The sequence below is a fragment of the Dama dama genome, chromosome 8, assembly GCF_033118175.1.
Source record: "Dama dama isolate Ldn47 chromosome 8, ASM3311817v1, whole genome shotgun sequence".
Taxonomy (NCBI): Eukaryota; Metazoa; Chordata; class Mammalia; order Artiodactyla; family Cervidae; genus Dama; species Dama dama.
In genome coordinates this window covers 17,299,571-17,325,520 of record NC_083688.1, presented here as the reverse complement: position 1 = coordinate 17,325,520, position 25,950 = coordinate 17,299,571, and the positions used below count along the sequence as shown (strand labels likewise).

Below are 25,950 nucleotides of genomic sequence, written 5' to 3'. Positions count from 1 at the left end.
CAGCAAGTGGCCACCCTAGAGAGTCCCCAGCATTCTCCGCACCCTGAATCACAGTGTGACACTGGCTGTAGGCACCACAGAAGGGGCCTCAGGTCTGAAGACTTGGGGAGCAGGGAGAAATCAAAGTGGGGTGCGTCCCTGGCTTCACTTCTGTTAGATGCTGGGTATCAGGAGTTCTTCCCAATTCATGAAGAAACTCCTGCTGCTCTTCCACATACTTTATCCTAGAAAAGAGAACTTTTTCCACTGGCAGAAGAGACTTCCATTGGTGAAAGAAGGTAAGGAAATCTCATGGCAGCCTGGGCATCCCATGACTCACTTCTATTTCTGCTTGAAATTGATTCTCAGCTTTGCATTTTCAGAAACTTGATTTTATCTGATCCGGCACTTCTGAAAGTATTCTCACTGCGATAGGAAGAAATGAACTGGCAGTTCTGTGTCACAGTGAGAGCTGTACTTACCAAAAGGATCAAAATGCTCCCGTTTGAGAGGCCAACGCACTCTGGTCTCATTCGGAAAATACATGTGGGAGAGGCAATGAGGCCAGAGGGTGGATATTGGGTGGTCTGAAGGGAACATTCTGTGTTTCTCCTGGTAATGTCATCCACTCCCTCCCACAGGAATGGATTAAATAAGTGCCACTCAGGGAGGAACCTTGTTTGTCTTGTTCAGTATTGTACGCACAGCATCTAGAACGATCGGAAGTACTCAGCACATCCATGATGAATAAATGGAAGGCCAGCTAGTTGAATAGATGAATCTTTATTAATTTCTAGGGATGTTGCCTATGAGAATTTTCCCTGATGCTTCTGGGAAGATTAGACTCCCTCCTCTGGGTTTCCATGACACTTTGAATTCAAGCTCTTAACTCATAGTATTAAAACTATTTGCTTATGTATCTGTTTTCCTTAAAAGACTGTGAGCTCCACAAACATAGGGATTCTGTCCTATTTTCTTTTTAATGGGATGTTGTTTTCCTTTCTTTTTAAATTAATTTTACTTATTTATTTACTAATTTTGGTTGCAATGGGTCTTTATCACTGCACACGGGCTTTCTCTAGTTGCACCGAGCGGGGGCTACTTTTCCTTGTGGTACAGAGGCTTCTCATTGCGGTGGCTTCTTTTTTTTCAGAGCATGGGCTCTAGGCACATTGGCTTCAGTAGTTGAGGTTCACAGGCCCTAGAGTACAGTCTCAGAAGTTGTGGCTCACAAGCTTAATTGCCCTGCAATTCTGTCTTATTTTTCCAGATAGCTAACTATAAACATTTTACATAGTACTCTGGCACATGGTAGATACTCACTGAATACAGTGATAATACTGTGTCAGGCGAATGTGATAACCACTACACTACGGAAACATAACCACTACATTACGGAAACGATAAAACTGTGGCAGCCTTGTGAATATCTCAGCTTGTGGGAGGTATGTTGAGTGGATCAGGATATTACATTAATCAAGGCCCCTTTGCTTCTTTGCTCTTGGCCTTTGCTTTTTTTTGCTTCCCAGGGAACAAGTATCCTTCTTCTTCTTTTTCAAAAATATTTATTTTTATTCATTTGGTTGCTCTAGGTCTTAGTTGTGGCATGCAACTCTTAGTTGTGGTGTATGGGATCTAGTTCCTCAACCGGGCATCAAACCTGGTCACCCTGCATTGGGAGCACGGAGTCTTAGCTACTGGATCACCAGGGAAGCCCCAGGCATTCTTTTATTTTCAGCTGTTATTACAGTGTCCTCTCTGCTGAGGATACTGTAATGCACTGAATGGTTTCCATGGTTTACATTATCTATTTTCAGCTGTTATAACAATATCCTCTCTGCTGAACCCACAAATATGCTGACTGGTTTCCATGGTTTATGTTACCAGGATCAAATTAGTCACCTCCTGATGTTATACAAAGAGACACCTTAATCTTATCAGCAAGCCATCTCTGTGTCTTAGAATTTCCACAGTTTGTTGTGATCCACACAGTCAAAGGCTTTGGCAAAGTCAATAAAGCAGAAGTAGATGTTTTTCTGGAACTCTCTTGCTTTTTTGATGATCCAGTGGATGTTGGCAATTTGATCTCTGGTTCCTCTGCCTTTTCTAAAACCAGCTTGAACATCTGGAAGTTCACAGTTCATGTACTGTTGAAGCCTGGCTTGGAGAATTTTGAGCATTACTTTGCTAGCATGTGAGATGAGTGCAATTGCATGGTAGTTTGAACATTCTTTGGCATTGCTTTTCTTTGGGATTGGGATGAAAACTGACCTTTTCCAGTCCTGTGGCCACTACTGAGTTTTCCAAATTTGCTGGCATATTGAGTACAGCAGTTTCACAGCATCATCTTTTAGGATTTGAAATAGCTCAACTGGAATTCTATCACCTCCACTAGCTTTGTTCATAGTGATGCTTCCTAAGGTTCACTTGACTTAGCATTCCAGAATGTCTGGTTCTAGGTGAGTGATCACACCGTCATTGTTATCTGGGTCATGAAGATCTTTTTTGTATAGTTCTTCTGTGTATTCTTGCCACCTCTTCTTAATATCTTCTGCTTCTGTTAGGTCCCTACCATTTCTGTCCTTTATTGAGCCCATCTTTGCATGAAATGTTCCCTTGGTATCTCTAATTTTCTTGAAGAGATCTCTAGTCTTTCCCATTCTATTGGTTTCCTCTATTTCTTTGCAATGATCCCTGAGGAAGGCTTTCTTATCTATCCTTGCTATTCTTTGGAACTCTGCATTCAACTGGCTATATCTTTGCTTTTCTCCTTTGCCCCTTTAGCTTCTCTTCTTTTCTCATCTATTTGTAAGTCATTTTGGCTCATCTCTATTATCACCTATGATCCTCTGATCTGGAGACTGCACTTCCTCCTGTAGGTACATTTGCCTTCTGACCAGGTCACATTTCCTTGGGGACCAGGTGGGGATTTACATAGCATCACTGGTAACTCTGAAAAAAGCAAGTGGTCACATGTGGGCATCAGTCCTGGATCATCCAGAAATAATATCCATTGTTCTGAGACCAGGAATCTAGAAAGTCAAGACCTAAATTAAGTGGCAGACACACATGTGTGCGCGGGGCAGGCTGACAATCTGAAACAAGGTAAATACTCAAGTAGGGTAAAATTGGCAATAAGCAGGAAATGGTGATGGAACCTGATGCTTTGGCAGAATTTGCTACAGCAGCACACACACACGAGGACCCCATGGATAGGTTCCTGGAGCCCATGGATGTGGAAATCCTCTTAGTTATTTGAGCCAAACTCTAAAGCTGGCCAGTATGTAGATCTAGCTAACTGTACCCTTCATGTGTTTCCTAAACCAGATACTTTTCTGACTGATTCTTCCTCTGTATCATCTATAAGTTTGTCTTTATCAGGTTTGCCCTCACCTTCTGTCCACAGTGCCAGCCTGTTTTTGTTTGTTTATTTGTTTTTTTAGCAGTTGTAGTTTTCTAGAGGCCTTCTTTGGGCTTCCCAGGTGGCACTAGTGATAAAGACCCACCTGCCAATGCAGGAGGTGCAGGAGACATGGGTTTGATCCCTGGGTTGGGAAGATCCCCTGAAGGAGGGCATGGCATGGCAACCCACCCCCGTATCCTTGTCTGGAGAATTCCATGGACAGAGGAGCCTGGCGGGCTACGGTCCACAGGGTTGCAAAGAGTTGGACATGACTGAAGTGACTTAGCATGCACACACACATCGAAGGATTCTTTACAGCTTTCTGTTTTTCTCAAACAGGCTTATTAAAGGTTTTGATGCCCTTACTTTTTCTAGGAGGTTTTCCCTGCTAGCCCCATGTCTGTACTGCCGGGGATTCATCTCAACATCTCCCACCCTGACTTTTCATGCAAGAGAAGAAAGAATACCTCCTCTAGAACCTCCTTTTGGGAAAAGGAGAAGGGAACTCACCTGTCTTTATTTTAAAGGTTTGTGGTTTCATATATATTCTTCAACGTAAAATATTTGAAACGTCCATGTTTTTGCCATCTTTCTCATAAATGATACCAAGTTCTCAGAACAGGGAAACAATTAAGACATTCCATGAATTTTCACTTTCAATTTTTAGATTTGTGTAAAATCTTATAGTTAATACAGTTTTCAGGTCTAGAGAGTTAATTTTGAGTGACATGTATAATATGAATGGCGCAAAGATATCTGATAAAGATAAGGATACTGGGACTTCCCTGCTGATCCAGTAGTTAAGGCTCCAAGGTTCCACTGCAGGGGGCACAGGTTCAGTCCCTGATCAGGGAAGTAAGATCTCACATGCCTTAAATATCTTTTTTTTTAAAAAATAAGAACTAGTTTAACACAGTAATGTTTATTATATGTAGATTTCAAAACCTAAGGAGTTTTTTTCCCATAAAACCAATCACACCATACAAAAAAAGCTTAGTAAGACTAGTTAAAATTCAATTGTACTTTAATTTGGGGTAGTGAAATCCAATCTGACAGAAAGTTTATGATCATCCCCAAGGCCGAATCAGAGAGAGAAAACCAAAGCATTTCATGAAAGCTGCTGATTGCAACTTTGCCAAGATTGTACTGATAAAACATCTAGTTCACTGCTAAAGCCAGGTGTGATAGTCTGAGACAGAAAGAGTGTATTTATTGCTTAGGATGGGGCAATTATCGCTAACTGTGCAAAGAAAGGAAACCATAGACTATGGAGTGGAGGGCTGCCTGCTAGCAAACACAAAATTCACCATTGTGGCTGTTGTATGTTATTTTATAAGCTTTAATAACGCTAAAGTCATATACAGGTAAGTTAACTTGCATCTAGCTTAATAATTCCAACAATGTAACAATAAAATCACCACAATATTATAAAGTAATTAGCCTCCAATTAAAATGAATAAATTAGTTTAAAAAAAGAAAGATAGCTTTAACATATTTCAAAAGTGAATGCCGCAAGTTGAACTCGTGTTATTAATAGAAACTGATAGACCAAGGACAAAAATCCTTTCAGATTCTGAGAAGTAGTATTGAGAATTATTTTCTCAGCAGTATTTAGATTGCTGCTTGCTTTTTGTGGTTTATAGACATAGTATTGACCTTTGGCATCCGGAGAAACAGGCAGGAAAGGAGAAAGGCCAATTATTTACTACCTGCCAGAAGACTCAGGATTGTGTAAATGCCCTAATCCCAGAGCCTTGACCTGTGTTGGTTTCTGAGTATCTGCAGCTCTTGATCTATGCACATAGGCAATTGGAATTCACCAACCTATTGAGTAACTGTTCATCTCTACCAGTTTTGTTCCTTGGCTAGTCCCATGTCAATGCAGAGAGTGCCATCCAAGTAGAATTGAATGCCTGTTTTATTTTAACCAGTGTATTTTAATTTCATATACATTCATTACTTAAGTTTCTATGATTTATGAAAATGCTATTTTCATATGATACCATTATAGTTAGCATTGCATAATCTTTTTCTGAAATTCTGGAATGACCCCCATGCTTTATTTCTGTTTTCATAGTACATAGATGTACATAGTACAGTGAGATCTGTCATTAATTTGTGTCCTCTTTGTTCATACAGATATCACCATTTCTGTAATAAGTTGGATCACACACATCTATCAATATCTAAGTTGTAAAATGAAAGAGCTTCATCAGCATTTTTATGAGCAACCTTCTTTCCAATACTTCTTGAGTATTTGTTTATATTCCAGGTCTGGAGATTTGTTTCAACCTGCCCTTGTGAATGGGCTGCCTGGTGTTTCAAAATCTCAAGGTATTCAATAAAGATGTGAGCGCAAAATTTTTTTATTATTATTAAAGTAGAGTAGATTTACAATGTTCTGTTAGTTCCAGGTGACCAGAAGAGTGATTCAGTTATATATGTATATGTGTCTGTGTGTGTGTGTGTGTGTATACCTTTTCAAATTTTTTCCATTATAGTCTATTATAAGATATTGAATACAGTTCCCTGTGCTATACACTAGGTGCTTGTGCCTTACCTGTTTTACATAGAGCAGTGTGTATCTGTGAATCCCAAGCTCCTGATTTATTCCCTTCCTTTGCTCTCCCCTTGGGTAACCACAGGTTTGTCTCCTATGTCTATGAATCTGTTTATGTTTTATAAGTAAGTTTATTTGTATCATTTCTTTTAGATTGTGCTTAGAAGGAATACCGTATGATATTTGTTTTTCTCTTCACTTAATATGATAATCTCTAGGTCCACCCATGTTGCCACAAATGGCAGGATTTCATTATTTTTTATGGATGAGTAATATACCCTTGTAGATATATACCACATCTTCTTTATCCATCCATCTGTCACTGGACATTAGGTTGCACCCATGTCTAGGCTATTGTAAATAGTGCTTCAGTGAACATTAGATACATGGATTAGTATTATTTTGAATTATAGTAAGCATTTCCAGATATATGCTCAGGAGGGGGATTGCTGGATCATATGACAACTCTAGATTTTTAAGGAACCTCCATAGTGTTGTCCCTGGAGAAGGAAACGGCAACCCACTCCAGTATTCTTGCCTAGAGACTTCCATGGACAGAGGAGTCTGGTGAGCTGCTGTCCATGGGGTCGCACAGAGTCGGACACGACTGAAGCGACTTTGCATGCACGCATTGGAGAAGGAAATGGCAACCCACTCCAGTGTTCTTGCCTGGAGAATCCCAGGGACAGAGGAGCCTGGAGGGCTAGAGTCCATGGGATTGCAAGAGTCAGTCATGACTTAGCGACTAAACCAGCAGCATACTGTTCCCCATAGTGCCTGCACCAGTTTGCAGTCATTCTCTTCACATCCTTTCTAGAATTTGTTATGTGTAGACTTTTTGATGATGGCTGTTCTGACCTGTGTGAGGCAAATCATTGTGGTTTTGATTTGCATTTCTTTCATAATTAGTGATGCTGAGCATCTTTTCATGTACCTGTTGACCATCTGTGCGTCTTTGAAAAAAATGTCTGTTTAGTTCTTCTGCTCATTTTTGATTGGTTGGTTTGTTTGTTTTATACTGAGCTGTATGATGTTTGTATATTTTGGAAATTAAGCCCTTATCCGTCACATGGTTTGCAAATACTTTCTCCCAGTTCATAGGTTGTCTTTTTGTTTTATTTATGGTTTTCTCTGCTGGCAAAAGCATGTAAGTTTGATTGTGTCATTATTTTATTACTTTTTTTTTTAAATATTTGGAGGGGAGGCTGTGCAGTGCAGTTTGTAGGATTTTAGTTCCCTTACCAGGGATCATCTCATGCCCTCTGCTGTGGAAGTTTGGAATCCTAAGCATTGGACCCCCATGAAATTCCCTCATTTGTTTATTTTTGCTTTTATTTCTTTTGCTTTGGGAGAGCAGCCTAAGAAAGTATTGCTATGACTCTTCTAGAGGTTTTATGGTGTCATTACTTATATTTAAGTCTGCAAGCCACCTTGTGTATGGTGTAAAGGAGTTTTCTACTTTCATTGATTTACATGCAGCTGTTCAGTGTTCCCAAAGTCACTTGCCCAAGAAACTGTCTTTTCTCTTGCCTCCTTTGTCAAAGATTAATTGATAGTAGGTGTGTGGTGCATGTCATTTTTTAAGAAGTGTTTTTGAGCATTAAGGAAAGGTCATGTTTCTATTAAAGCAAGGTCTCTAGATTAAGGAATCTTAGCAGTGCTTAGAAGAATGTCTGTAGATCAAAGTTTTAATCAGAAAAAAATTGGGGAAGGAAGCTGGAGGATTTCCTTTTTTAATAAAAAAAAAAAAAAAGTCTGGGGGGGGGCAGGTTAACAAAAGTTAACTGTGTGGGAAAGCACTCACTAGAAAAATATGTGATTCTCCTGTCTTTAGAAGTCACAAGATATACCTTCATGGCTTTGTGATTTCACACAGTTCCCTATGTCACCTCTGGGAGACATTACCAGATGGTGACCACTCACAGCTAATACTAAGTGCTTACTCTTGGTGTCAAGGGCCCGGTGTTCAGTAAATACGGGCTCCCTCCCTTCCTTCCTGCCCACTTAGAGAAGAAAAACAGAGGCGATCACAGAAGCTTCACAGGCGGAAGTGATTTTTAAAGTACCAAAGAAGTAAGGCTGCAATTAGAGCAAAGGGGAAGACATGTTTAAAGAGAAGGTTGCAGGTTTATTGTGGGAAAGGAGGTCTCATTTGGGAAGGTTTTGGGGGCCATTCTGGAAGCATCCACTTTTTCTCATTGGCCTTCTGTCAGCAGCCATTCGCTGCTGAGATCATTTCTGAAGTTTGTTTTCAGCTCATGCGGTCTTCTCCTTGGCAATAAGTCTGACACTGGCCCTAGTCTTGGCAGACGCTGCCTGACTGACAGTGGGCACCCAGGAAGGAAAGGCTGTCTCCGTCTCAGAGAGCAGAGACTTTTCCTCCTTTAGAAATTCCCAGATGCAGGTTCTGGGTTGGGCGGGGAGGGGAGTCTAGTTGGACCCAAGAGAAGCTGTCCTCAGCTTCCTGAAAGTAAGTAAATTCCGGCTTCTCGATGCCACCGTTGCCCGCGTTTTGGCGGAGAACCACGGACAGGCAGAGGAGTGGGAGAGCTCTCTGATGGAAACAAGGGAGGGTTTCAGTACCCTGAGGGGGGGATTGTGGGCCTAGGGAAGCAGGAGGTGGCCAACGGGAAGTGGGGCATCCTTTGTGATCGGTTGTTATTGTTGTTGTTTATAGTCACGCAGTCACGTCCGACTCTTTGTGACCCCACGGACTGTAGCCCGCCAGGCTCCTCTGTCCTTGAGATTTCTCAGGCAAGGATACTGGAGTGGGTTGCCATTTCCTAGTCCAGGGGATCTTCCCAACCCGGGGATTGAACCCACTTCTCCTGCATTGGCAGGCAGATTCTTTACTACTGAGCTACCAGGGAAGCCCCATGTGATCAGTTAGGGGTGCATATTTGGCTTCTACTTGGTCCTAAGTTGGAAGCAGGGACAAAAATTAGAGAAGTTGGCAGCTGTTAACCAAGGCTGGCTGTTTGGATTTCATAGAAGTTGCTGGTTGGCTTCCTGTATTGTAAGAGACAACCATCCAACTTTCCCCAAGTCTGACGTGCCACAGCCAGGCTGCCTTCCATGGCCAGTTACCGTAGATAAGGGCTTGGTTTGGGGGCGGGGTGCTGCAGGTGGTAGCTGAGAGCTGTGTTTTCATATATGGTCTAGCTACATGTGTTTGTGGATTCAGTCTCTCGCTGAGGGCGGCATGTTGCTCTCAGGGGTTGGTCCTGAGCAGGGCTTTTAGGACGAGACCCAGGTGCTTTGCTGGTCCTGTATGGACCCACTCCAGCCCTCGCACACATCTGCTTCCTACAGGATTTGGGTAGGGAGGGGTGATGGCTGATTCTGATTTTTTTTTTCAGGACAGTTGTGGACATAACGTAATTCTTTGCTGAAGTCTCTTAGCTTCAGTGTCTTATTTCAAAACTGAAGCCAAAGTAGCATTTTGGGCTAGAAGGAAACAGTTATTCCCCATTTTAGAACTCCAGAAGGAAAGGACTTTAAGAACTGTCATTAAGTGGAGGTTGTATGTAGAGATGAGGGCTGATTATATGGGTTTGGTAGCTGTGGGTTCTTGATATGCAAATATACCTCCGAGAAGGAAATATGAATCTGGAGACTGGGAGATTTTTTCTGGCTGCATGATCTTGAATATATTGCTGATCTTCTTGAAGTCTCATAAATAAATTAAAGCCAATATTATTGCCCTTGCTGACTTGGCAGAGTTGCAGCCCTCCTGGAGATTTCATGTGTTTAAAAGAGTATTCGCAGCCCTTTGGTATGGTTGTACTGCCTTCATTGAGCACATTTCTGCCTTGCAAGTTGCCTGCTCTGCAGAGTGAGTGAGCATTAGTGAGTGTTAGCCACTCAGTCATGTCCAACTCTTTGCAACTCCACGGACTGTAGACTGCCAAGTTCCTGGGAATTCTCCAGGCAGGAATACTGGAGTGGGTTGCTATTTCCTTCTCCAAGGGATCTTCCCAATCCAGGGATCGAGCCCAGATCTTATTCATTGCAGACAGATTCTTTACTGTATGAACCACCAGGGAAGCCCCCTGCTCAGCAGTTCAGTTCAGTTCAGTCGCTCAGTTGTGTCCGACTCTTTGCGACCCCATGAACCGCAGGACGCCAGGCCTCCCTGTCCATCACCAACTCCCAGAGTTTTCTCAAACTCATGTCCATTGAGTTAATGATGCCATCCAACCATCTCATCCTCTGTCGTCCCCTTCTACTCCTGCCCTCAATCTTTCCCAGCATCAGGGTCTTTTCCAATGAGTCAACTCTTCGCATTAGGTGGCCAAAGTATTGGAGTTTCAGCTTCAACATCAGTCCCTCCAATGAACCCCCAGGACTGATTTCCTTTAGGATGGACTGGCTGGATCTCCTTGCAGGCCAAGGGACTCTCAAGAGTCTTCTCCAATACCACAGTTCAAAAGCATCAATTCTTCTGTGCTCAGCTTTCTTTATAGTCCAACTCTCACATCCATATATGACCACTGGAAAAACCATAACCTTGACTAGACAGACCTTTGCTGGCAAAGTAATGTCTCTGCTTTTTTAATATGCTGTCTAGTTTGGCCATAACTTTCCTTCCAAGGAGTAAGTGTCTTTTAATTTCATGGCTGCAATCACCATCTGCAGTGATTTTTGAGCCCCCAAAAATAAAGTCAGTTATTGTTTCCACTCTTTCCCCATCTCTTTGCCATGAAGTGATGGGATCGGATGCCATGATCTTAGTTTTCTGAATGTTGAGCTTTAAGCCAACTTTTTCACTCTCCTCTTTCACTTTCATCAAGAGGCTCTTTAGAGTTCCTATCAAATACCGCTCTGTAAGCAGAAGTGGGCATATCTTATTGGCTTCTAACTTGGGGCAAGTGCTGCTCTTAATTTTAATCATGCAAGCCTCCTTATTGCCTACAAAATGAATCTGAACTCTTAGAGTGGTATCAAGGCCCTTCAAATCTAGTCCTGGCTTTAGGCTGTCCGTAGTCCTCTCAGCAAGACTTTACTCCCCCTAAAGGGATCAGAGGTTGGGTCTCAGGTCTTGGGAGGGGGCCTGGCAAGGCAAGGCAGGCCTGTCCTAGAGAGCCAAGGTTTCTATTCAAGTTAGTGAGATGGGGAGTAAGATGAGGATGTTCTAGGGGTAGAGGTGGGGCAGTCTTGTTCTCAAGAGTAAGGTACAAGCCCAGATACTCCAGTGCCCTTGAGGATGTGTGTGAGGTTGACTCTGTGACTGTAGAGAAAGGATGCTGAGCTTGGTGATGCTGCCTGGCTGTGATTTAAGGAACCCAGGACCAGAGAAGTAAAGTGAGTTCAGCATCCAAAGTCATATTCCGCACTCCAGCAAATCTAGGCTTAGAGCTCAGTTCATGTGATTCCCCCAGGCTAGGGGTGGAGTGGGCCCTCTGCGGGGTCTTCACACAGCCGCTCTGGGGGCTCTCTGTTTCTCTGGTGGTGCTCTGTGTGTTCTGGGAGTGAGGGATTAAGAAGGAGGCATTTAATACAGGCAGATGTGCATTTTCCAGTTTATTATTGACAGGTTCTAGGGTAAGATTTTGATGGAAAAATCTGCAGTTGAAAGAAAGCCTGACAATGACCATTACAATTTCTAGTCCTCTGTGAAGAGCTGGAGAATCCAGAGAATAAAAGCCTGGAGTTCAACAGCGTGACAATGGCACAGAAATCCATCAGAACAGGGCAAATTCTTCACAAAGACAGCACAGTATGTACGAAAAAACTTGTGCCTTCAGCAAGGGATTTCATGAGGAGCTTCAGCATTGGCAATTCTCAGGAAGTCACCTAGCTGTGACTTGCCATTATCTCCATTGTGACTTGCCCTTTAGGAAACTACTGGCATTTACTGTGCCTCTTCAGGGTCCATTTTATATATTTTGCTCTCTAGGAGCCAGAATGAAGGAATAGAAACCTATTTAAGCTAGCTCAAATAATCCAGGGGTGTGTGATATTTTTAGAACCGAAGGCAGAAAATGCAAGGCATTTTAGTGGAATCAGAAACCCCGGTTGCTCTCTGTCTTGCAAGGACTTTTGTGGTTCCACTTTGCTCCTCTCCAACCTCTCTCTGTCTCTCTCTTCCTCTTGTCTACACTCCAACATGAGTGACAGGTCAATTGCACGACATCACACTTGGACTACATTCTCTGAGAATCCTTGGGCTGGATTTTTAAGAGACAGACTCTGATGGATTCAGCACGGTCTGCAGAACAACTTTCTCTGAGACAGATACTCCATCACTCCCAGTCCAATCAACTTTGATGGAGGAGAGGGAGGTCTGGAGGAACTGAGACAGCAGGTGACTTCTTTCTTTGGTCCGAGTCGATGCTCTTGAAAGTTGTCATCGCCTATAGCGAAACATGGGCAGCCTGTTCCTTGGGACTGTACGCAAGGTCAGAGAGTCAGAAAACCACGAAAGAAACTTTAGTACAGATTCATTCTTTCTTATTATTTTCTCCTGCAGGAGCCAGGTTGCCCCGAAGACCATGAACTTGTCTTCTGAACACTGCAATATGTCAGATTGGCTGAGGCTGGAAGCAACCGTGAAGGCCTCCGTGTATGTGGTGGCTTTCTCCTTCGCCACGTTCATCACAGTCATCATTATCGCCATCGTATCACAGAATTCAAAACTGAGGAAAGAGGTTCGATACATCCTTCTCTGTCACCATCTGCTGTGCATCTCCTCCTACTGCGGCCTGGGGGTGGTTGTCCAAGGGATGCGAGCCTTCCTGGCCAATAGCCCTGTCCTGGTATGCTGGGTGGTGTTTGGGGCACAGCTGAGTGTTGGAGAAGGGATCCTCTTCACGCTGGCCTTGATGGCGGCCCACATGTACCTGGTGATCTGCTGGCCCTTGACATCTGTGTCCTTTGTAGATTCCGTTAAGTATAAGATTCTGTCTGGGACTTGGCTCATCATTATACTGAAGAATGCTTGCCTCTTCCTCATAGAGGGCACTGGCCCTACGCAGATTGCTCTTTTAAAATCTGAGCCCCTTTGCCCAGTGGTCTTGAATGGCATTCCTGCTAGAGCCATTGGCATGGTTTTCCTTTTCCTTCTTCTGTCTATCATTCTTATAAGTTACTCCCTGATATACAAAGAAGGGAAACGGGCTGGCCACTTTAATAGGTCAAATATCAAAGCAAGGAAAACCGTCCTTATTCATTTAGTGCAATTGGGCCTGCACGTAATACCAACTCTGTTATTCATTGGTTTGGGAAAGATGTGTGGAGTGTTTTTCTTTGCTTTAAATCTGGTGCTTTTTGGAGTCTTTGCCTTTGCCCAGTGTTTTAACCCTCTGATCTATGGGCTCTGGAACAGAGAGTTGAAAAGCAGATTACACTACTGGGTGTGCTGTCAGCTGTGGTGTGGTCACTGTGGTGTGACCACCAGAGTGTCAGTTTAAATAAAAATTCAGCCATTTTGAATCAATAACGCTAGTCCTAATGGACCACCATTAGGACAACCAGTTAGGGTTGATGCCTCAACCTAAAATTGATGCCTTGATTTGATTTTAAGAGTAATATGAGTAAATCAAATTTATCCATCTGACTTACAAACTTTGACTACTGTGTCCACTGAATTGGACTCAGAGAAATCATTTTAAGTCTTTAATTCTATACCCAGATTAGCATTTTGGGTAGCATGCCTCAGTGTGTATCAGGAGTTGAGCAGTTTTTTTTTGTGAATGCACTTGTTTTTAGAAACTAAGAAACAGACCATGGTTGATAGGGAGAGAAGTTTGGCTGTTTCACGTATATTAAGTAGGGGTAGGTTTGGCTACATGGCAGCAACAAAATGAGAGTGACTTTAAAAAGTTAGAGGTTGATTTTTTTTCTTATGTAAAAGAAGTCTGGAGCCGCACAATCCAGGCCTGTGTGGTAACTCTGTAGGCCGCAGAGATGATTAGTGTACTACCTCATGACCCAGGATGGCTGTTAGTGCTCTTGTCATCACATTCACACTCCAGCCAACAGGAAGGAGGAAGGGACAAAGAAGTCTCTGTACCTTCCTTCTAAAGACACTTTTCAGAAGTTACAAAACATTTTTTTTTATATCTAACTGGCTAAATTTTAGTCATTTGGCTACGACCTAGATTTAAGGGAGAGGAGTAGTGTAGCAGTGTTCTGTTAAAAGTTAGGTTTCTTAATACTAAGAAAATAAATAGGAGGAAATATTGGATAAAAAAATTATTTCAGGGACCATTTTTCTCTTGACCAAATAAAATACAAAGAAAGACAATGGATAGATTATGATCATTACAAAAATATACTCTACCTTTTAAAATGGTACATAGATACAGAGTTATCTGTTCTGGATCCCAGAAAACTTTAACTGTATTAGGTCAAAAAGAATGGCATCAATAAAGAGATCACTGAACTGGTTTAAACATGGGAACTCATAATTTAAGTCAAAGGAAGTTTGGGGCCGCAGTATGAAATAACTTCTTTCACAGAAGTCTCCATATGATATTTCTTTAGATAAAACACCCATTTCTGAATCAGTCAGGAGTCAGTCCTAGAAACAGGAATCGTTACCATAAGTATATTGCCCCATAAAGATTTAATACAGGAGTTGGATGCATACAAATCACTGAAAAGGGCTAGGGAGTGGAAATCAGGGGACAGCATTTGTGGATGTCAGGAGCAAACCAATGCAGCTGCAACCTGGAGGTCAGGCAGGTGTTTCTACCACCGCCTGCCCCTCTTCGCCCTGTCTCCTCATGTAACTCATGCCTGTGTAACTTTGTCTGGGGGAGAAACAGCAGCAGGAAGATGGCCTCCACCTCCTCCATCTTCCAAATCTCATGTGATTGGGGCTCTAACTGGTAGAATGTAACTGGCATCCAGACTCTAAGAACAAAGGAGTTCTGGGAAATGTAGTTCCTAGTTTCACAGAATTGGTAGTACAGAAAGGCACCCTGAAAGGTGTATAAATGAGGATTGAATGGTCCAAATCATGGGATCCACCATTATGATATTTATATTTTCAGGTAACAAAACAACAACAAGGATAACAGATGCCATGTATTGAGCAATTCTTATGCTCCTGATATTATTATGGAAGCTCTTTTATATACACTATGTCAAGTCCTCCCAACAATTTTATAATGTAGAGATTATTATCCCTGATTTACAAATGAGAAAAACTGAGGCTTATAAAGGTCTTACAGGAGCTTAGGAGGTCAGGACCACCCCTTTAAATTTCCATACACATGACTTGACTCAGGGTGATCATTTCATCACTGTTGAGAGCTGGACCTGTTGCTTGGGAAATTGGGGCCTTGGTTCTCCACTTTGCTTTGGGTGTGGACCGCTGGCTTGTAGAAAAGAGCTCCATTTTACTGATTGTTTTGACTACACTCTACATCCTTAGGCTGCCCGTGGTTTCAGATCCTAGCAGTTTCTGAATCATGTCTGGACTCCATTTTGGCTTCCAGTTCTTCTTTTGTCCTCTGGGTATTCATTCTAAGTTTTCCTTCTTCCTCTAAGAATAGCTCTGAGACTTCAAAGCACCACCTTCTCTTTCGCTTGTGCAGTTCTCCTCCAGGGCAGGCGCAAGTCTCTTACTTTGTCTCCCAGCACCCAGTATAGAGCCTGATAGATGGCAGATCTCAACAAATGATAAACTAGACTCATCAGTCAGTAAGACATGCCTTTGTACAAACTCTCCCCACAAAACCACAAAAACAAAGTTGTTTCTTTGTTTTTGTTGAACTATTAAGCAATCTGAGAGCAGAAAGAGGAAGAAAAACTAAAAAATTGTCCAGGCTTAACTTAATTGTGAGGCCTAAATCTAATACTCACAATTCAATTTATCCTCAGAACTTTTAAAACTGTTTTCTAATATCGAAAGGTAACTTCTACTTGTACCGCTGATCATGAGAATGGTTGTTTTATACTTTTAAATGTAAATCATTGCTTTTTAAAATTAAATATTTTGAATTGGGAAAGTATAGTATAAAATTCAAAAGGCTCAAAATGGTATTTAGTGAAAATTAAGTCTTCTTTGGGCTTCCCAGGTGGCGATAGTGGTTAAGAACCCACCTGCAAACGCAGGAGATGGACCCTGGAGGAGGGCACAGCAACCCACTCCGGTATTCTTGCCTGGAGAATCCAATGGACAGAGGAGCCTGGAAGGCTACAGTCCATAGGATCACCCAGAGTCAGACACAACTAATGCAACTTAGCACACAAGCATACGTCTTCCTCCTCCCCATTTTTTGATATCTTCCTTCTCTTCCAAGAGTCAACAGCTGATCAGTTTCTGAGCTTTCCTCAAAAGATGATCAACGAAGCGGAAATTATTGAGAATTTCTCATTTGTAAGATAATTTTGGTTTTCACTTCCTGGACTTGCATTTGAAAGTTGTTTAAACTGATATTAAGGATGATAGTTTATGTCATGAATGACATCAGCAATTATGCTTCCCATAATGTGAAAATTCTTTGAGAAACTTAAGCTTGGGCAAGATACAGAGGACAGGGGAGAGGCTGACGTTATTTGCGTTATTTGAGAGTACCTGTAAACTGTTCCTTTCCCCTATAGACGTGGTGCCATTATATTGAGTTTAAAGTCAGGAAGGATAGGAGTTTAGGGGAAATGTTCAAATAGCTCTAAAAAGCAAATTACTGAAACAAAAATGTGAATTTATCAAAATTCCCGAGTTCTTGGAAACATTTCATTTATTGCAACTGTTACCATATTATCACGGCATGAAACCATTTCTGGCTTAACTATAGATATGCTGTATAAACACACTGCCTTATATGTAGATATGCTCTATAAACACTTATTCTAAAAATGAACTCGGGAAACATTTTAAAAAGTAAGAACAGAAAAGTAGTTTATAATATCCATCATAAGAAAATGTAGAATGAATCCAGTCTGTTGTTCAGAAGAAGTTCAAGAAGGTAAGATCAGCCACAATAATGTACTTTAAGCATTTTTTGTTTTTGGAAAGGTCAAAGACTATGGCTAGAATTGCCTTCCTGGTGGCCAAGTGAAGACATTATCTCTGCAGTGGAGAGAAAATGGCACATCTGTCCCTAGGGGGAGTGGGGAAAGCATGCCAGAACATTCCAGTGAACCAAGAGGACTGTGGGAAGCATCTGGCCCTGGAACTGTTGGAAAGGCTTGTTCTAAAACATTCTCAGTAAGAGAATGGTGGTTACCACTAGCTGCAGAAGATGAAGATGGGGTGAGAGGCAGTCAGCCAGGGACAAGGATTGCCCAAGGGCTCAAGGGGATAACTTTGAGGACCCCACATAGTGCTACAGAAGAGAAAGAATTGTCGCTGGAAATCTATCCCACCCAGAAGATGCAAAGGTCATACTATATCTACCTTAGACAAGGATAATCTTTGCTGTCTCATACATCTCCTCCCAGCTTCCATCTCTTCTAGGTCAAGAAAAGTCATAGGCAACCTTGGGGTTGGGGGGGGGGGGTGGCTGTAGAAACCTTAATTCCATCTGCAACCTTCATTCGTCCTTATAAGGTAGCAAAACATCCATGGGTTCCAGTGGTTAGGATATCTTTGCCGGGGTAAGGGATGTTACTCTGCCTATCACATTTATAAAATGAGATTGTTCCTTGTAGCTGAAAATGACCAAAGGACATAAGAATTACTTAAGAATGACTAGCCAAAATGCATATCAAAATAGCAACAAAATAATACCTCATTCTCATTTGGATGACTACTATAAAAATAGCACACAATAAGTATTGGCAAAGATATGGAAAAATTAGAACCCTTGTGCACCCTTGGTGAGATGTTCCCATTTCCCAAATGGGAACTGTATAGCCACTATAGAAAATGAGTTCCAAAAAATTGAAAATAGGACTATTCCATGATCCAGCAATCCCACTATTGGGTATAAATCCAAAAGAATTGAAAGTAGAGTAAAAAAAAGTTTCCACATCCATGTTTATGGGAATGCTCTTCACAATAAGCCAAGAAGTGGAAGCAAACCAAAAGTCCGTAAATGGATAAGTAAACAAAATGTGGTATATCCAAACAATGAAATATCGTTCAGTTTTCAAGAGGAGGGAAATTCTGTCACATGTTCCAGTATGAATGAACCCTGAAGATATTAAGCTAAGTGGGCTTCCCTGGTGACTCAGTCGGTAAAGAAACTGCCTGCAATGTAGAAGACCCACGTTCGATCCCTGGGTTGGGAAGATCCCCTGGAGGAGGGAATGGCAACCCACTCCAGTATTCTTGCCTGGAAAGTCCCATGGAGAGAGGAGCCTGGTGGACTACAGCCCATGAGGTCATAAAGAGTCAGACACGACTTAGCTACTAAACCCTCACCACAAAGAGACAAATGCTGTCTGATTCCACTTATAGGAGATATACAAAGTAGTCACACTCATAGGAACAGAAAGTAGAATGGTGATTCCCAGGAACTGAGAGGAGGTGGGAAATGGGAACTATTTAATGGGTAGAGTTTCAGATGAACTTTTTTTTCAGATGAAAAAGTTCTGGAGATCTTTCACAACAATGTGAATATACTTAACACTACTGAACTGTATACTTAAACATGGTCATGATAGTAAATTTTATGTTATGTTTTTAATAAGCATATAATAAAAAAGAATGATAAGCAAAAGTGTAAGAACCAAGATCTCACCCAAGTTTTCGTCTAAGGTGGAGGGGTAAAGGTTGAATATACAAATGGGATATGAATGGGCCCCTCCTTTATAAGGCCCTAATTCCATGGCTTAAGCTCCTCCCAAGCTCTCTCCTACTAATATCATCACATCAGAAGTTAGTGTTTCAGGATATGAATTGCTGTTCAGTCGCTGAGTTGTCTCCGACTCTTTGTAACCCCATGGACTGCAGCACACCAGGCTTGCCTGTTCTTCACTACCTCCTGGAGTTTGCTCAGATGTATGTCCATTAAGTCAATGATTCTACCTAACCATCTCATCCTCTGTCGCCACCTTCTCCTTTTGCCTTTAATCTTTCCCATCGGCAGGGAATTTTCTGGTGAGTTGGCTCTTCAAATCAGGTGGCCAAAGTATAGGAGCTTAAGCTTCAGCATCAATCCTTCCAATGAATATTCAGGGTTGATTTCCTCTAGAATTGACTGGTTTGATATGATATGATACTGCACAATTGCACTCATCTCACAAGCTAGCAAAGTAATGCTCAAAATTCTCCAAGCCAGGCTTTAATAGTACGTGAACCGTGAATTTCCAGATGTTCAAGATGGATTTAGAAAAGGCAGAGGAACCAGAGATCAAATTGCCAACATCCATTGGATCATTGAAAAATCAAGAGAGTTCCAGAAAAACACCTACTTCTGCTTTAACGACTACACCAAAGTCTTTGACTGTGTGGATCACAACAAACTGTGGAAAATTCTTAAAGAGATGGGAATAGCAGACCACCTGACCAGTCTTCTGAGAAATCTGTATGCAGGTCAAGAAGCAACAGTTAGAACCAGACATAGAACAACAGACTGGTTCCAAATTGGGAAAGGAGTATGTCAAGGCTGTATATTGTCACTGTACTTATTTAACTTAAATGCAGAGTATATCATGAGAAATGCTGGTCTGGATGAAGCACAAGCTGGAATCAAGATTGCCGGGAGAAATATCAAATAACCTTAGATACGCAGATGACACCACCCTTACGGCAGAAAGCTAAGAGGAACTAAAGTACCTCTTGATGAAAGTGAAAGAGGAGAGTGAAAAAGCTGGCTTAAAACTCAACCTTCAGAAAACTAAGATCATGGCATCTGGTCCCACCACTTCATGGCAAATAGATGGGGAAACAATGGAAACAGAGACAGAGTTTATTTTTTTGGGCTCCAAAATCACTGCAGATGGTGACTGCAGCCATGAAATTAAAAGATGTTTGCTCCTTTGAAGAAAAGCTATGACCAACCCAGATAGCATATTAAAAAGCAGAGACATTACTTTGCCAACAAAGGTCCATCTATTCAAAGTTGTGGTTTTTCCAGTAGTCATGTATGGATGTGAGAGTTGGACTATGAAGAAAGCTGAGCACCAAAGAATTGCTGATTTTGAACTCTGGTGTCGTAGAAGACTCTTGAGAGTCCCTTGGACTGCAAGGAGATCCAACCAGTCCATCCTAAAGGAAATCAGTCCTGAATATTCATTGGAAGGACTGATTCTGAAGATGAAACTCCAATACTTTGGCCACCTGATACAAAGAACCATCTCATTTGAAAAGACCCTGATGCTGGGAAAGATTGAAGGTGGGAGAAGAAGGGATGACAGAGGATGAAATGGTTGGATGTCATCACCAATAAGATGGGCATGAGTTTGAGTAGGCTCTGGGTGTTGATGATGGACAGGGAAGCCTGGCGTGCTGCAGTCCATGGCGGTCACAAAAAGTCAGACATGATTGAGCAACTGAACTGAACTGATGTGATATGAATTTGATATGAATTAGACCATAGCACTAGGTCATAAAAATGATACCTTCACCTGGTGCACTTTCTCTTTCTCTCTTGGATAGCTCACTCTGGGGAAGCCCAGCCACTAAGTCATGAGCACACATAGGCATCCCTTTGAGAGGTCCACACACAGCCAAGTTCGTGTGGGTGGGAACCAATGCACCAGCACCAACCTGCTGGCCGTGTGAGTGGATCCTCCAGCCTTATGAAAGAGGCTCCAGTGAGATCCGTAGCCCCATCATCCATGTGAGGATCTGGACAAGAAGATCCAGAACAAACTGAGCCATGACTTACGTCTCATAACTATCATAGCTGATTTCATGGGCAGTCCTACCATATTTTTGGCACTTATGAAACTCTTTTTCTCTGGGAATCTTAGGAGTGGGGGCATATGGAACACCATTTCTCTCCTCTATACACACTCATTCCCTGTGGCAGTGCAATTCTTGGCTTGGTGGCCTCTAAACTTGGAGGAAGCTATGAAAATATCCCCTGACTCCTCCGTCTTGCTTCTTTGGGGTGGGGTAGGCACTTCCTTGGGAACATTTAAGAAGAAGGCATACTGAAGAGGGATAGCAATCTTTGGGCTGATGAGATACAGGTCAGAAACTCAAGGCAGGATTGGTCAGAGTGGGTCAATTCTAGACAGAGGCTATGCAAAGGTAGAGGATGTGAGGGTGGGGCCCAGATAGGATTGGGGTCTGACTGGTAGACAGAACAGGAATCAGCTAAAATGGTGGAAACTTGGACTTCTCTGGTAGTTCAGTGGTCAAAACTCTGCCTGCCAATGCAGGGGCCATGGGTTCGATCCCTGGTCTGGGAAGATTCCACATGCCGTGGAGCAACTAAGCCCTGTGTGCCTCAACTACTGAATGGGTGTTCTAGAGCCCAGGAGCCACAACTACTGAAGCCTGTGTCCCCTAGAGCCTGTGCACAGCGACACGAGAAGCCACTGAAATGGGAAACCTGAGCCCTGCAAATAGAGAGGAGCTTCCGCTCACTGCAACGAGAGAAAAGCCCACACCGCAACAAAGACCCAGCACAGCCAAAACGGAAACCAAAAACCTTTGGAAACTCAGGCAGATCACAACATGTGCCACGTAAAACAGGAAGTTGCCTCTTTGTAGGCCATGCCCTCCACTTGGCTCTCTCAGTGGTGCTGGCATCCGAAGAGACCCATTAAAGAGCCTGACTCCTAATGTGAAAATATACCGCTGGGCTCATAGACCAGCCCGGTCTTCGGAATAAGTCAAAGGGCAGAGACAGATCAATAGATGAGGTGCAGAGTCTTGAAATCTTCTTCTTCTTCTTTTAAAAAATTATTTAGTTATTTTTGGTTGCACTGGGTCTCCATTGCAGTGGGCGGTCTCATTGTGGGGGCATCTCTTGTTGCAGAGCACAGGCTCTAGGGAGAGAGGACTCGGTAGTTGTGGCATATGGGCTTAGTTCCCTGCAGCACGTGGCATCCTCCCAGACCAGGGATTGAACCCATGTCCCTGGCATTGGCAGGTGGCTTCCCAGCCACCAGGACCACCAGGGAAGTCCCAAGAGTTGTGAATTCTTTATCTATTTCTTTCCTGAGTAAAAATGAGAGCTGCAGCAGCTAAGCTTACTAAGTCTAAAGCCTCTTGTTCCTTCCTCAAAATCCTTGTGCGAAACAGCCTGAGGCAACTGTCTCCAAGTCGAGGTCAGAACTGGAGGTGACCACAGGGGTACTTGAGATGACCCCTGAGATTTCAGCTGCGGGCATGAGGGACTGGCAAGTATTTCAGTGATTTTCTGCTTGTCTTCTTTCTGGCTGTGCTGCGTGGTATTCAGGATCTTAGTTCCCCTACCAGGCATCGAACCTGTGTCCCCTGCAGTAGAAGTGCAGAGTCCTAACCACTGGGCTGTGGGACCTCTGAGAAGCTATTCAGTGACCGTTAGGAAGCTGTGGGGGGGCATTCTGGCTCCCCAGCAGCCGGGTTCTGCATTGCCCCACCCCGTCACCCACTGCGTTATCTGGAGGCTGTGGGTGGTGGACAGCTAGGACTGGGTGGGAGCCAGTTCTTCACCCCTGCAGGATGTTATTGCCCTGACTTGACTGGACTGGCCTGTTCATCGGGGCAGGGTGGTAGGGGTGGACCCAGCCTTGGAGCCAGATCAAGTGAGGTAGGTGCTGGTGGTACCAGCAAAGGACTCTGCTTGCCAAGGTGAGGATGGAGGCTCTCACCTTGACCAAACCTTACTCAGGCTCCTCTAAGCCTTCTTTGACCTTGGACTTTAGTATCCCTCCTTGTTGGGCCTGCATTGCCCAGTTTTAGCAAGAATCCTGCTAAGTCAGCTTAGAGAGAATCCCTCATCCTTGTTACCTAATCACCCTTGATGTGTGATCACCCTCAACAGCTGGCCAAATTCTTCACACCCACCCCCCATTTTGGTATCTGCTTGCCTTCAGCAAGAACCCTATTCTCTTTAACCAGAATCCACCCTCTACCCCCGACACTCGATATTTCTTGTTATTAATTTTCCACCCACAGAATCCCTACCTACTCCTTGGTTATAAATCCCCTCTTGTTTTTGTTAGATTTGGCTCTATACTGAGGTGTCTTTGTTTTTCCACCTGCTGCAATGCTGTGGTTGTTTAGTCACTAAGTCATGTCCGACTTTTTCACGACCCCCATGGACTGCAGCCCACCAGGCTCCTCTGTCCATGGGATTTCCCAAGCAAGAATACTGGAGTGGATTGCCATTTCCTTCTCCAGGGGATCTTTCTGACCCAGGGATGACACCCTCAGCTTGGTTCCTGTGTCTCCTGCTTGGCAGGCGGGTTCTTTACCACTGAGCCATCAGGAAAGCCCCCTATTGCAATAGTTTCTGAATAAACTCTGTATTTCCTTCTTTAATGACTGCCAGCCTCTGTGTTTTTTTTTTTATTTTTTTTATTTAGTGGAAGCACCTCTCTGCCAGAGCCCAGGTGAGCAGCATGGACAGGTAAAATAGCACAGGCTCCCACAGCCCCCAGAGCCCAGCTGGACCCCAAGTGGGCGAGGGTGAGGGTGAGATGCCTCCATCCAAGTGAAGCAAGGCTCTGGGCAGGGAGGGAACTGGGCCCAGACAAGACAGGCATGGGCAGAAGGGGGTCTCGGGGCAGTTAACCCACCCTGAAGCCTGGCTTACCACATGGGGGCCCGGGAGTAAGACCCCCCCACCCAACGAATGGTGTAGAACCCTGGGAAGCAGGAGGCTTGCTCAGAGATGCTATGGATCCCCCCAGGCCAGCTGGCCCAGACTAACGGGGCATTCAGTCAACAAATATTTATGAAGCGCCGAAGAGTTGGAGAGGGGGTATTCTGGCAAACAAAATAGAGAATTTTGTCCCCAAGGAACTTAATAGTGGTGAGAGACAGACACTGCAAACAATCCACAGACCACATGAAGTGTTAGAACATGCCCAGTGAGGCTCTGGGGAAAGCAAGCCAGCAGGCAAGGCAAGAGAGTGGGAGAGAGATAAGGGATGCTGGGGTGGCCTCCTCCAGAGGTGACATTTGAGTGAAAACCTCGAGGACAGGAGAATGAACCCTGAGCATTTCTAGGGGGAAGAACCTTCCAGACACAGGGACAGGCTGGCGGAAAGGCCTTGAGCAGGGGTGACCTGGTGCTCCAGGCACAGTGCGGAGGCTGGAGGAAAACCCACCAAGGGGAGTAGATGAGAGGAGGGCTCCCCCACCTTGTCAAGGGCCCTGGGATTTCACCCTGAGAGGGGCGGGGAGTAGGGAAGAGCAGATGGGTTGAACTGGCCCAATCTGGCTGCTGAGCTGAGAATAGGCTTTGGGGTGGGGGTTGGGCAGGGTCAAAGTGGGGAGACCAGGGAGGCCCTGCAGACCCAGGCAGAGGTGGGGTCCAGCGGGGTAGAGACTGTGGGCAGCTCTCACTTAGAGGCAGAGCCAGGAGATCAGGGGCCAGCTCTTCGGGGCTGCGGATGTCGGCCGTCTTCCGGATGCTGGTCTGGAATGTCCATGGAGCTGGACCTCGAACGGATCAGGAATTTCCACCCTGGGGACTTGAGGGAGGAATGGGGTCGGAAGGAGGCAGGGATGACGCCAGGCTGTGAACGCCTCTGAGAAAAACATCCTCTCTTTAAAAAACAAAAAAGGTTTTCCACAATATAAACTACATCCAGGAAAACAAAGCACAAGAGTCAGTCAACCTCAAGAATTCCAGTGCTGCAGCTTCCCTCGGTCTCCAGTCCCCTGGGCTGGGGCTGGGGGTCCCTGTTCTCTTTGGGGGTCCCCCTACCTGACCTCAGTGGGGGTCATGGAGCCTGGCTACCATGATAGGAGCTGGTCACTTGTGCTCTGCCTGGGCGGAAGCATGGAGCATGACGGGACCACAGCCCCACAGGCCACTGATGCGGGGTGGTGATGGTGGGGGACACCCTGGACACACAGGTCAAGGGCAAGGAACTCTGGCTGTCTCCCGATGGCAATGACTTGGCTGTAGATGCCACTGTGTGCCAGGCACTTTGCATGTGTGGCTGGATCAAAAGATACTTCTTTCCTCCTGAGAAAATTGGGATGATTAATTTTGGGCTGGGCAGCCTCTATGATGTGTCATCAAAGGAAAACTTGACATACCCCATGCTGAAGGCCGTGTTCTTTCAGCAGAATAAAGCTCAAGCCAGGCTTAGCAGTTCTTAAGAGATGATCCCCTGGAGGAGGAAATGGCAACTCACTCCAGTATTCTTGCCTGGGAAATCTCCTGCACAGAGGAGCCGGGTGGGCTACAGTCCATGGATTGCAGTCAGATACAACTGAGCGACTAAACGTGCATACATGCAGAGAAGAAAGTTGAGTAGATGTGCTCTGCCAGCTGACAGAACTAGGAATCTCACCTAGGGATCAAGAGTGGGGGTCAAAAGGAGATGAACTCTTCTGGGTAAAAGCTGTGCCTTAATTATAGGTGTAGGTGTTTTAGGATAGAAAATGAAGCCTATGGTAGATCCATCCCCCCAGTACGTCATCTCCCCCTCACCTTTCCTGGAACAGGGTTCCTTCTCCCCCACCCCACTTCATCCCCCGAAAAAGCCCAAACAGTGGGTACTCAATCCTTTGAGGCACTAAGAGGTGGTTATACCAGAGGCAACTCCAGCCCCCTCCCTCATCTGTCTCCACTCCTCACCTGGTCCCTCAGGTGTTTTCAGCATCTCCCTGGGGCCCATGTTCCTTGTCTCTGGGTCCCTCCTGTCTTTTTCTCTTGCCTCCCTGTGCAGACACTGCAGTGAAGCATCTCTATCCCAGACCTGTCAATATTCTGAATTCTCTGTTTTTCACAACTGCCTGTAGCCCCAGTACAATGAGGGTACCTGGCAGCCACTTCAGGGTAATTTCACATTCAAAGATGACACCAACATCCAAAGAAAACTTCCTAAGAATGTAAATATTTCAACTCTCTTGCAACTGACCCAGAGCAGAACATCTTAAAGATTCGTCTCTCTGAAGTCCTATTGACAGCGCTTTCTTCCCCATCTCTCATGTGTTTCTGTCCTTCCCCCTTCTCCAGTCTGGCCCATTGGGCTGCATTTTTCCCTAGCC

At 44.1% G+C, this 25,950-nt stretch overlaps 2 protein-coding genes across 5 annotated transcripts in view; one reads left to right on the top strand and one right to left on the bottom strand.

Moving 5' to 3' along the window:
* LOC133060804 (uncharacterized) lies at nt 1-23,262 on the top strand. 4 transcript variants are annotated; one of them, XM_061148566.1, is made up of 5 exons: nt 1-278; nt 3,758-3,909; nt 5,655-5,731; nt 11,552-12,249; nt 12,415-23,262. In XM_061148566.1, the coding sequence occupies exon 5, from the start codon at nt 12,437-12,439 to the stop codon at nt 13,352-13,354; it is 918 nt and encodes a 305-aa protein (XP_061004549.1). In that variant the 5' UTR covers nt 1-278; nt 3,758-3,909; nt 5,655-5,731; nt 11,552-12,249; nt 12,415-12,436; the 3' UTR covers nt 13,355-23,262. The 4 variants fall into 4 exon arrangements, with proteins under 4 accessions (XP_061004549.1, XP_061004548.1, XP_061004547.1 ...); XM_061148565.1 differs by lacking the exon at nt 11,552-12,249 and having other exon boundaries at nt 5,655-5,716; XM_061148564.1 differs by lacking the exon at nt 11,552-12,249.
* A 74-nt stretch (nt 23,263-23,336) lies between these two features.
* SP110 (SP110 nuclear body protein) overlaps nt 23,337-25,950 on the bottom strand; it is a 58,184-nt gene continuing 55,570 nt past the window's right edge. The window contains exons 22-23 of the transcript XR_009693851.1: nt 24,994-25,067; nt 23,337-24,419 (exon numbers count right to left, since the gene is read on the bottom strand). The gene's annotated coding sequence lies outside the window, so the exon portion shown is untranslated. The remainder of the gene's footprint in view (nt 24,420-24,993; nt 25,068-25,950) is intronic.